At 37.8% G+C, this 13,809-nt stretch overlaps 1 protein-coding gene across 13 annotated transcripts in view; it reads left to right on the forward strand.

Moving 5' to 3' along the window:
* The window catches only part of LOC117327517, a 31,526-nt gene extending 19,413 nt beyond the window's left edge, over positions 1–12,113 (forward strand). For 2 of the 13 annotated variants that reach the window (XM_033884551.1, XM_033884601.1), the window contains exon 11: positions 2,638–12,113. In XM_033884551.1, the coding sequence (XP_033740442.1) occupies positions 2,638–2,693 (56 nt within the window). In that variant the 3' untranslated portion in view covers positions 2,694–12,113. The remainder of the gene's footprint in view (positions 1–2,637) is intronic. The other 11 variants (XR_004532667.1, XR_004532670.1, XR_004532668.1 and 8 more) reach the window with 11 other exon arrangements.
* The last annotated feature ends 1,696 nt before the right edge of the window (positions 12,114–13,809 follow it).

Raw genomic sequence — 13,809 nt, forward strand, 5'->3', positions numbered from 1 at the left:
ACCATATTTCTACTGTCATTCATGACATACATCATGATTCCTGTCTATGTGTATCAATGAGTCGTTGGAGGTCTCTGTAATGTTCAGATAATCAAACATGATGTAACCATCAGATTATACATTCATGTGCTCTTACTAATGACTTCTTAATAAAATGTTCACCAAGTCTTGATTTAATGGCTCATAACAGGAGTTTAAAAATGCTACAGTATTGGAAAATTATCCCTGTCTGATTGTGATCTAGGATTGGAGTTTCAGTTAGCCAAATGTTACTGAAGGGTCAGGATGACCTATAGTCACCATGCTTCATAGGTCGTTTCACATTTCAAACTTCTTCTCAAGTTCCCCCAATGGAATTCAGCTCTAACTTACCTGAAATGATCCTGAGATGGTCTTGACCAAGTGTTGTTATTTTTCAGGTCGATTTGAAATCCAAGATGGCCGCCATGGCAGCCATCTTGAAAAACACAATTTAATCTTCTTCTCTAGTTCCATGGGTGCCATTGAGCTGGAAATTAGTGAGAATGTTAAGGAAGGGGAACCAACAAAGTGTTGTTATTTCTAAGCTTCATAAAAACTTTGACATGGCAGCCACGGCAGCCATTTTGTAACATGATTATGCTATCATGGTTTTCCTTAACATCACCTTTTTCAAACTTCTACTCAAGTTCCACCAGTGGGATTCAACTCTAGCTTACCTGAAATGATCCTGAGATGGTCCTGACCAATTGTTGTTATTTTTTGGCTCAGTCCGATATCCAAGATGGCTGCCTTGGCCAACAGTGCCACCATACTTGCTACTGAGTATGTACAGTGTATACTACAATAGTACAAGGGTTTTTAGTGTCAGATGAACGTTAAGGCCCATGAGCCTCTTGTTTTTGTGTGCTGTTGTATAGCCCTTTCCATTTTATTGTCATCTCGCTACTGCCATCAGCTTTCATTGCTGAAGTGTTCTGCTATACATTGAGGTATTATATTCAGTCACCAACAATTACATTTATTTTTAGCTCACCTGCCCGAAGGGCAAGTGAGCATATGCCGTGGTGCGGCGTCCGTCGTCCGTCCGCCGTCAACTTTTTCATTTAAACAACTTCTTCTCAATAACCAAGAGGCCCAGGGACTTGATATTGGGCCTGTAGCATGCTGGGGTGAAGGGCTACAAAGTGTGTTCAAATAAATGACCTTGACGTTCATTCAAGGTCACATGGGTCAAATAGGCTATAATCTTCAAACGACTTCTTCTCAATAACCAGGAGGCCCAGGGACTTGATATTGGGCCTGTAGCATGCTGGGGTGAAGGGCTACAAAGTTTGTTCAAATAAATGACCTTGACCTTCATTCAAGGTCACATGGGTCAAATAGGCTATAATCTTCAAACGACTTCTTCTAAATAACCAAGTGGCCCAGGGACTTGGTATTGGGTCTGTAGCATGCTTGAGTGAAGGACTACAAAGTTTGTTCAAATAAATGACCTTGACCGTCATTCAAGGTCACGTTGGTCAAATAGACTATAATCTTCAAACGTCTTCTTCTCAATAACCAAGAGGCCCAGGGACTTGGTATTGGGTGTGTAGCATGCTAGGGTAAAGGGCTACAAAGTTTGTTCAAATAAATGACATTGATCTTCATTTAAGGTCACATGGGTCAAATAGGCTATAATCTTAAAAAAACTTCTTCTCAATAACCAAGAGGTCCAAGGACTTGATATTCGGCCTGTAGCATGCTTGGGTGAAGGGCTACAAAGTTTGTTCAAATAAATGACCTTGACCTTCACTAAAGGCCACATGGGTCAAATAGGCTATAATCTTCAAACAACTTCTTCTCAATAACCAAGAGGCCCAGGGACTTGGTATTTGGTGTGTAGCATCCTAGGGTAAAGGGCTACAAAGTTTGTTCAAATAAATGACATTGACCTTCATTCAAGGTCACATGGGTCAAATAGGCTATAATCTTAAAACAACTTCTTCTCAATAACCAAGAGGCCCAAGGACTTTGTATTGGGTCTGTAGCATGCTAGGGTGAAGGGCTACAAAGTTTGTTCAAATGAATGACCTTGACCTTCACTAAAGGTCACATTGGTCAAATAGGCTATAATCTTCAAATTACTTCTTAATAACCAAACGGCCCAGGGACTTGATATTAGGCTTTTAGCATGCTGGGGTGAAGGGCTACCAAATTTGTTCAAATGAATGACCTTGACCTACATTCAAGGTCACAGGGGTGAAATCGACTTAAATCTGTAAGCAATAATTTTGCGATAGCCAAGAGCCTCTGAGACCTGATATTAGGCTAATAGAATGCTGGAATGAAGGACTAGAACATTTATTAATATGAATAAACCTAGCTTACTCTGATATATGAATAAAAAGGTAATCAGCATGATACAATATGTATCTGTAGAAATGACCTCAATCAACTTCAAAGTTGCTGTAGAGCCAGGGGAGCGATACAGGCCCATTGGGCCTCTTGTTTTTTGTATCAGCAAATTAAGTATTTTGATCAAATGAGAGGAAATTTCAGTCTGAATACTTTGTCATGGCCTTAATGAGGAAATTCCATCACTATTAATAATGTTAAATTGACATAATGATAACCTTTGTCTGCCTGTTCTATCCTGTATATTTTGTTATACAGGTGGTGAGGTGTTTGCAGGCATCCCTAGATTCCAGGCCCTGACAAGTCCAAGCTGACGATAACCTAATTCCAGACATCCCGGTGTTACCTTGATATACTGGGGTATCTGCGACATGAAGGAGTGCAATGTCCTTTATTCAGTTGTTTTCAGCTGGGTAAAATGTCGGTATACTTTGATATCCAAATTGTCTGTGGGCACTGTCATCTGGATGTCCTATATATAATGGTACATATATACACAAGTGTGGATACGTATTTGTGAATGGATACCTGAAGATCACATGGCATGGAAGTATGATTCTTCCCTGTCCCATACTACCAGGTGACTAGTAGTGACCTGGCCCCAGATTCATCAACAATCATTAACTTGAGGAAATCCCTTAATATTCCATTGAAAAGCATTACATAATTTAAAGATACTTTCTTAGCTAAAACTTTCCCCTTCGACCTACTAACGCTTTCCTATGGACATCTAGCAGTAAGTTAAGGCATTTCCCTAGGTTACCGAACGTTGACGGAACTGGTGGCAAGCTTGATGCCTTGGTTAGAGCGTCCATCTAGACGTCTGATATCCACCCTCCATCCTACAGTAAGTCCTATATTATATTCCACCACATAACTTAGGTTGTAAATTTAGGTTTGGGATCTAAGACTATAAAGAAGGAAGGATTTATTTTTAGCAGGATTGTTGATCACATGCACGTAACTCCATTGACTAAAGCATCTGTACAGCGTTTCACATTCCTGGTTGTGAATCTTAAATTTTGTCAGGACGATCGCAAGTTTTCTCAGCTGTATCGCAATGTTGAAGACTAGAGAGATAATCTAGACTTGTGGCTAAGAATACAATGCATTCTTAATATCGGGACGCTTCGATTTGAGGTCTACATATTTGTATACTGGAGATAAATTACAAGCACAATGGTTGAGGGAGCACTCTACCGATATCGGGGTAGTATCGGGTAATCTCAGGGTATTTATATATATAGCTATCACCTATAAATAGTCACTATCAACATGTATGTAAAACACTGTATATTGTGATAATATGTACTGATCCTTTTCATTATTAAAGACGAAGAGGGATTTGCACTGATGTCACAAGGTAAATGATATATCAAAATAGGGTCTCATTCACGTGCTGAAATAATGATACATATTGTTAACTATAAACTATAAATGGCAAAATGGTGTGTCCCTTAATTAACATAGGAACCATCGCTGTACATGACGTAATAGGTGTCTCGGGATCAGATTTTATTGCATTGCCCAGTGAATGGTTGTTGTTTAATATAATTTACGAAATATGCTGGACTTTATATTTCTATAGATGATATGGTGCATTTGTTCTCAATTGTAAATGATATATTTTTGATATTTTTGATAATGTTTCTGATGGCCACCTGTGAACATTTTTGTCATTATATAATTTAGGAGTGCCTTGGCTGTCCTATATGCTAATCTCATTCTGTACTTGTACAAGTTTATCAATAGTCACTATACATATATATCATGTACACCATGTTTATACCATTTGTCTTTCCCTTCAAGGCATTGTCTGTTGTCTATAGTAATACACATGTACACCAAAACTGTGCCTAACTACTGACACAAGGCATTTAAGGTTATGAGCTCCATAATACATGTATACAGTCTTAAACTACTAGTATTCTTTTGATATTGTTATAAACACATACTTGATAAACGATTGTTTTCTTGTGGTATTGCTTTAGAAATATAATTAAACTACTTTTCGTATTATATATTTGTAAGAGAATTACAACTAAATGACAAATACAATTATATTATGTGTTGAACAGATTGTATGAGTAGGACAGTGAAGCACCGTGACTGTGATGTTATATGTATAAAATGCACGGATGTAACTTAAGTATCCATTCCATGTTTTCTTTGTTATATTTCATGTAAGGGAGGTTGAGCGGATATGATATGAAGTTGTTAAAAACGAATTTTAGAGATTACATTTTTATATTAAATGTTACGAGTGAGATACTAATGAACCCGACAGAAGTCGTGTAATATTATGAAGTTATAGAGTTATATGCTATTAAAGATTATCAGGCCAAAGTTTCAACAGCATTTCATTATTTTAAGAAGTCCCTTAGGGAAATAAAGAAAGCAGTACAGAATTTAAGTTTCTTAACTAAGATTCCTCCATTAATCCAATAATGTCTTCTTATGACCTGACAGTTAATTGTACAACATCAATCTTAGTTCCGATAATTTAAATCCAATAATGCCTTCTTATGACCTGACAGTTTATTGTACATCAATCTTAGTTCCGATAAGTTTAAATCCAATAATGCCTTCTTATGACCTGACAGTTTATTGTACATCAATCTTAGTTCCGATAAGTTTAAATCCAATAATGCCTTCTTATTACCTGACAGTTTATTGTACATCAATCTTAGTTCCGATAAACTATACTATACTTTGACTGTCAAATGATTAGGTAAATTATTGTCATCACTGAGGATTGACACTATCCATAAAAACCAGGCTCCGGTTTCTTTTCCTTAACTTAAAATTTTCCACAGGAAATCATTATAGGAAATTAAGGAGAAATATTAGTTAAGGAAACTCCATAGATTCTGAAATGCTTCCTATGGAAAATTTTAAGTTAAGGAATTACTTTATAATATGTTAAGGAAGATCGACAAAACTGGCCCTAGGTTTGTGGTGATGTGGGCATTCGAAGAGAGAGGTAAAATGACCAAGTATAAATGTTTACCATAACCAAAAAAATGGACGGCCTGACTTGTGTCGTCTGTAAAACTAGTTTACCATTAAATGTCGGTAAACTGAAATACATATAACCATCATTGTACGGCTGTTATCTCATTGGTTTAGACAAATATTTAATTTACGTAGTGTTAATGAGGTGGCGATATTATACCACAACTTATAGATATACTATACACTATTGATGGCTGCTGGTGATGCTCATAGCACGTGGTTGTTTTGTACCACTGTCCTTATCACACTGAATAGATATACTGATGTACTGATATAATATGTTGATGGTTGTCTGTAAAATAGATTAGTTATACAATTGTACCTGGTATTGTTGTGTACTGTCACAGTGGCATTTCTCTAGAAAGACACGGAAACGGATACAATATTTAAATCATACACTGTCAAGTTTTATAACATGTATGGATTTTGCTTGTAATTAGCTTCTCCGCCAATAAATGATTAGAGCAATATATAATTAACGACATATATACATTGTATGTTTATTTAAACGTTCCAATTCTGAAAGTGATATATATTTTTAATGGTTGTTGATATGACAGCGGAGCACATCTCTAAGCTATTCGGCAATTATACATTTAGACATGGTAACTCCGACGATTCCATGTTACCAATTTAGACATGGTATCTCCGACGATTCCATGTTACCCATTTAGACATGGTTAGTCCGACGATTCCATGTTACCAATTTAGACATGGTAACTCCGACGTGGTAACTCCGACGATTCCATGTTACCCATTTAGACGTAGTAACTCCGACGATTCCATGTTACCCATTTAGACGTGGTAACTCCGACAATTCCATGTTACCCATTTAGACGTGGTAACTCCGACGATTCCATGTTACCCATTTAGACATGGTATCTCCGACGATTCCATGTTACCAATTTAGACATGGTATCTCCGACGATTCCATGTTACCCATTTAGACATGGTATCTCCGACGATTCCATGTTACCAATTTAGACATGGTATCTCCGACGATTCCATGTTACCAATTTAGACATGGTATCTCCGACGATTCCATGTTACCAATTTAGACATGGTATCTCCGACGATTCCATGTTACCCATTTAGACATGGTAACTCCGACGATTCCATGTTACCCATTTAGACATGTTAACTCCGGTGATTCCATGTTACCCTTTTAGACATGGTTAGTCCGACGATTCCATGTTACCCATTTAGACGTGGTAACTCCGACGATTCCATGTTACCAATTTAGACATGGTATCTCCGACGATTCCATGTTACCCATTTAGACATGGTAACTCCGACGATTCCATGTTACCAATTTAGACATGGTAACTCCGACGAATCCATGTTACCCATTTAGACAAGGTAACTCCGGTGATTCCATGTTACCCATTTAGACATGGTTAGTTCGACGATTCCATGTTACCCAATTAGACGTGGTAACTCCGGCGATTCCATGTTACCAATTTAGACATGGTATCTCCGACGATTCCATGTTACCCATTTAGACATGGTTAGTCCGACGATTCCATGTTACCAATTTAGACATGGTAACTCCGACGAATCCATGTTACCCATTTAGACAAGGTAACTCCGGTGATTCCATGTTACCCATTTAGACATGGTTAGTCCGACGATTCCATGTTACCCAATTAGACCTGGTAACTCCGGCGATTCCATGTTACCAATTTAGACATGGTATCTCCGACGATTCCATGTTACCCATTTAGACATGGTTAGTCCGACGATTCCATGTTACCAATTTAGACATGGTAACTCCGACGATTCCATGTTATCCATTTAGACATGGTTAGTCCGACGATTCCATGTTACCAATTTAGACATGGTAACTCCGACGATTCCATGTTACCCATTTAGACATAGGACGAACAAACAAAATGGAGACTGTAAGGGGCAGGCTATTAGAACAGAGTAATGATTGGATTAGAGGTGATATTGATGGACCAAGCATTCCCATCAAAATAACGAGTGGGTGTTTTATGGATGGTACGTCTCAGCAGAATTATATTAAAGTGCTTGGAATCATATAACATGCTTTATTAAAATTGAACCACAGATTTTTGTCATCTTGTGGGTTTTGACAATTTTATTATTTTAGATATTACGTTGTGGGTTGTGTCGACATCAAATAACTTATACGTCATACTATACCAAATAACTGTCACACGTCATACTATACCAAATAACTGTTACACGTGATACTATACTCTGTAACTGTTACACGTGATACTTTGCCAGGTAGCTGTTACACGTGATACTATACTCTGTAACTGTTACACGTGATACTTTGCCAGGTAGCTGTTACACGTGATACTATACTCTGTAACTGTTACACGTGATACTTTGCCAGGTAGCTGTTACACGTGATACTATACTCTGTAACTGTTACACGTGATACTTTGCCAGGTAACTGTTACACGTGATACTTTGCCAGGTAGCTGTTACACGTGATACTTTGCCAGGTAACTGTTACACGTGATACTTTGCCAGGTAGCTGTTACACGTGATACTTTGCCAGGTAACTGTAACACGTGATACTTTGCCAGGTAACTGTTACACCTGATATTTTGCCAGGTAACTGTTACACGTGATACTTTGCCAGGTAACTGTTACACCTGATATTTTGCCAGGTAACTGTTACACGTGATACTTTGACAGGTAACTGTTACACGTGATACTATACTCTGTAACTGTTACACGTGATACTTTGCCAGGTAACTGTTACACGTGATACTATACTCTGTAACTGTTACACGTGATACTATACTCTGTAACTGTTACACGTGATACTTTGCCAGGTAACTGTTACACGTGATACTTTGCCAGGTAGCTGTTACACGTGATACTTTGCCAGGTAACTGTTACACGTGATACTTTGCCAGGTAACTGTTACACCTGATATTTTGCCAGGTAACTGCTACACGTGATACTTTGCCAGGTAACTGTTACACGTGATACTATACTCTGTAACTGTTACACGTGATACTATACTCTGTAACTGTTACACGTGATACTTTGCCAGGTAACTGTTACACGTGATACTATACTCTGTAACTGTTACACGTGATACTATACTCTGTAGCTGTTACACGTGATACTTTGCCAGGTTACTGTTACACGTGATACATGTACTTTGCCAGGTAGCTGTTACACGTGATACTTTGCCAGGTAACTGTTACACGTGATACATGTACTTTGCCAGGTAGCTGTTACACGTGATACTTTGCCAGGTAACTGTTACACGTGATACATGTACTTTGCCAGGTAACTGTTACACGTGATACTTTGCCAGGTAGCTGTTACACGTGATACTTTGCCAGGTAGCTGTTACACGTGATACTTTGCCAGGTAACTGTTACACCTGTATGAATGACATGTAGCTGGTGATGTAATTATATGCATTACACTGTATAATGTATTATGCTGGTCCTCAGTCTGGACAACTTGTTTACCGATATGATTCGTGTAAAAAGATCGATAAGTTATGTGTTCAAGATTGTACGTACTTTACAGTCTGTATTTATAGCTGTATGCTGTGGAGAAAAATGTATTTTACAAAAACAAATTTTTTAAAAATAAATTTGATTACATGTACATCACATATTGATATTTTTTCCCGTTTTAAATTTTATTCTTCACCTGTCATGTAAGGATTTATGAAAATTGTATTTTATACAGTTATTTTCCGAAGAGATTTTTGCACAGCAATATATTATGCAACTTTTTGAATTTTTATATATATATTCATTTTTCACATGCATGTTCTATTTTTTCTGTGGGATAAATACAAACAAATAATATGTTTTTAAAATGTCTTAATAATTTACTTACTATCGGTGACTCGTGATGTTCTAAAGGCGCAAAATGTTTTGTAATATTTTGAGTCTATAACGAAACAGCTGTATGATAGGCTTAATTCAGCTCTATTGTATGTCAAATTGTATTGCTATGTGTTACCTACCTTTTGTACAATATTTTGATCAACATACATGTAATACGAAAAGCTGGACGATCTGAGAAGTACAGAATTGCCCTCTGTGATTAACGGTTTGCATTACTGGGAGTGTGATATTGAATCACACAAGAGATTAATTATGTCAAGTGATGTTTTCTTTTACTTTAATTATGTGTTTTGTACTTTTAACACTGTTTCGAAGTAATTCTGCAAATGTCAATGTAGAGTGTTTTAGAAAAGCTGTCAAATTAATCTGCGTTGTATGAAACTTAGGTGTATTTCGAAAATTACACAGCTGTTTATTTCTGAAAATGAAAATAAATGACTGCACGTGTGCTGATAATTAAAGGAACTTTAACGCGGAAACAAAAATTGGAAGCCAATTGAGTTATTGAGTATTATGAAATTTAAGTTTTTAGATACGAACATTGTTAATGAATTAATATTGGAACCTCATTATGGTTCGATTTCATTAATACCGATTATACCCCCATCACACTAGGTCACGTTCCCACTACGTCCAACCACGTCCTGGAAAAAATTGAAGAACGCAATGCGAACGCAGAAAGAACTTGTACAACGTAGTAAAGACTCAATAGAGACCGATAAGGACGTGTTATGGTCTTCATGGACCTGGAGGACGTGAACAAACTTTGAGCATGTTAAAAAAAAGCGTAGCGAGGACGTGGTCCAATCGGGACGTAGTAAGAACGTAACAGGGACGCAGTACCAGCGGTATTGACGTGGTAATGACGTAACCAAAACCCAATGAGAACTTCATTGACGCAGTGGAAGCGTAGCGCTGATGGAAAGGATTGTATTACGTTCTCATTGCGTTGTCAGTGCGTTCTTGCTACGTCAATGTAGTTCTTATTGCGACCTCTCTACGCTTGTACAATGACCAAGGTACGCCAATACCACGTTGTTGATGACCACGTTAGGTTTCCAGTACGTTCTTACGGTGCTCATTAAGTTTACGACACGTCTGTCACAGGTTACCACCACGTCAAAACCACGTCCAGAGGATCGGCTGTATAAATACTCATTTCAAGTTTAATTCATTATCACTTTCGTTCAAACTACAAAAGAAGATGGTTACAAGTTATCAAGAACTTCTTATGCATCTTGCTCTGATTCAAGGACAACAGGTTTTTATTGATGCACAGGCCGCACTTTTGATGCTGCGAAGAAGGCGAAGAAGGAATAAAAGACAACCTAGGCTTTTTTGGGTTCGTCCTTGGCTTTCTGTTGAAAGAAGACTACAATTTGGCCATTATGATCGACTAATGACGGAGTTAAGAGTAGAGGATTTTCTCGGCGGCATATTGTGAATATTGCAGGGGAATGGAAAAAAGAAACAAGTCAAGTTGTATTTATAGGGAACGGGCAAACGCAGAGAGAACGTAGTAATTACGTAATGCACGCGTAGAAAGATCTTTTTGGACGTAGTAAGAGCGTATTAAGAACACACAGAGCGTGGTGCACGCGCGAACATGCGCGAGATAAGGTCTTAGTGGAAACGTGTAGGACGTAGTAAGAACCCAGCAAGGACGTAATGAGGGCGTAATATGAACGTGACAACTGCAAAATTCTCCATTTTTGCCACGACCCCGCTGCGTTTCTCGAAATTTTAAGGACGCAGTGCGGTCTTCGTGGTCTTTGTCTTAGTGTGATGGGGGCATTAGTGATTTGCTCTTCCACAGATGTTGATATTTTATATTTGTACAATACACTTAATATATATTCGATGTTCACAGAAATCGGAGATGTATTGTTATACATACATTAGGATGTTGTTTTAGTTGTTGTTTTTTCCTCTACAATTAGTATAATGTATAATCCTCAGGTTCTGTATTTGGTATCATTTAAAATTCTGAAGATACATCAATTTGACTAACCGAGTAGCAACTGTGATTAGTTCTACAAATGAAATCAAAATTACGTTAACTCCCATTGAAAAATATTCCAAAAGTTCTGTGTCATTTATTGAACCACTAGAAATGAAAACCAACCGTATGATGGATATTTCTCATTAGACATACAGGAACGAAAAGGTAAAAACAGCCTCCCCATGGCATGATACATATAGCTACCTGTACAGTAAGGGGGAAATTAAATATATACACTGTCGGATAATATTAACATTACAAAAAATACAAATGTGAATTACATGTAACATACCATATTGACGATACACAGTAACTTTTAATATACTGAAGTCGGTGGCCGAGTGGTTAAGGTGTCCTGACACTTTATCACTAGCCCTTCCAACTCTGGGTTGCGAGTTCGAAACCTACGTGGGGCAGTTGCCAGGTACTGATCGTAGGCCGGTGGTTTTTCTCCGGGTACTCCAGCTTTCCTCCACCTCCAAACCTGGCACGTCCTTAGATGACCCCGGCTGTTAATAGGACGTTAAACAAAACAAACCAAACTAAAGTTAGATTCTTTTCTCGTTCTCCACTTGGATAAACATGGGCCCTAGTACAATGGTTTATCACCATATTGTTTGGGGTGTAATTTATAAATCAAAATTGTATTATTGATTGAGGATATTGTAATTGTTTTCTACAATATTAGCCTGACTGAGAAATATTATATTTGTCCTCCAGGTTTGTTGAAGGGCATTGTATTTTGTTGTTAAGATAATTTGACATGTTAAAACATTTATTTTTTTATATTTGATCTGTACAGTACCTGTTTGAAAATGGAGGTATACTATTAATAAAATGGAGCTATATTATCAATAAAATGTAGTTATAGTATTAATACAATGGAGCTATATACTATCAGTAAACTGATCGTACAGGAGCTTTATGAAGGCATGTTCTTTGTCCTTGGTGGATTTGTAATACCAGTAAACATTTTCGATAATGCATTGAAACCCACAACTGAGGCTATGGGAGCTCATGCACGTTCGTTGTCTGTCTTTAATTAACCTGCTATGTGGACTATACACGTATGTACGTCCACAATATGCGGCATAAATAATTGGTGCACTGTCGTGAATTCGGTAGTTATACACATATATATTAGGGAATGGTCTCCAAGATGGCGGACCATATCGTCAATACACAAAAATTAACATACCAAAACGTTAAGACACAATGATCAAATATACGATATCGTCAATACACCAAAACGTACCAAAGCATCAAAACACAGTCCATGTTCGCGTCAATAAAACAATGTAAATGAGACATGATTACCCGGAGGAGAAAACCGCTATTGTACGACTGTGGCATTCTTATTGTTTATACTTTCGGCAGTTTTTAACGAAGATATATAGTACAGCACTGTCATTAGTAAACCCAACCAGCCTGGAGGCGCGATACTGACATACTTCTGAGATCATCTTAAGGCACTGGATGTCGTGTACTTTAATGCGCCTAATGATCCAAACGTGTATCTGAGGGACCCAAGCAGAAACCATACAACATGTCAGCCAATGATTTTCACTAATAGCGTTCGATTTCGAAATTAACAACCATTTCTAGGTTACTCGTATCTTTGATTCTGTAATTTTATTTTACGTCTTTTCGGAGTGCACTCCTGATTCCATGATTTACAGTCGTTATATTTACTAAAATAATTGACGTTGAAATTCACGCGTTGCTTTAAAAGGTCTTATCAATCAATGACTGGGTCAAGTGCTTTATAGGCAAATACTCACAATTTATCAACTGAAGTAGGCAAGTACGATAGCACACTGTTATTACTTACACGTACTTGTCAAAAATCTGATTTGTTCTCTTAACATGACAAAAATCAGCTTTTAAGAGCACGAAATGGGTGAACTGTTTCGCTAGGGCAATCGTAAGTAGAACGGCCATATGATCTACTATAGTTACGGGAACAACCTAAAGCTAAATACCGAATGGGGATGACTCGCATTTACCGAGAATCGGACATTTACCTTAATACTTTTAACGGGAAGTGACCGTATAACAAAATTCTTGTTGTTGATAATTGGACTGGAAGTGACCAGCACTATAATAGTACCATTGTAGTCATAGGAGGGGAGGTAACACTACCATTGTAGTTATAGGAGGGGAGGTAACACTACCATTGTAGTCATAGGAGGGAGTGGTAACACTACCCTTGTAGTTATAGGAGGGAGTGGTAACACTACCATTGTAGTTATAGGAGGGGGAGGTAACACTACCATTGTAGTTATAGGAGGGAGAGGTAACACTACCATTGTAGTTATAGGAGGGGGAGGTAACACTACCATTGTAGTCATAGGAGGGAGGTAACACTACCATTGTAGTTATAGGAGGGGGAGGTAACACTACCATTGTAGTTATAGGAGGGAGAGGTAACACTACCATTGTAGTTATAGGAGGGAGAGGTAACACTACCATTGTAGTCATAGGAGGGAGAGGTAACACTACCATTGTAGTTATAGGAGGGGGAGGTAACACTACCATTGTAGTCATAGGAGGGGA

The sequence above is a fragment of the Pecten maximus genome, chromosome 1 (assembly GCF_902652985.1).
Source record: "Pecten maximus chromosome 1, xPecMax1.1, whole genome shotgun sequence".
NCBI lineage: Eukaryota > Metazoa > Mollusca > Bivalvia > Pectinida > Pectinidae > Pecten > Pecten maximus.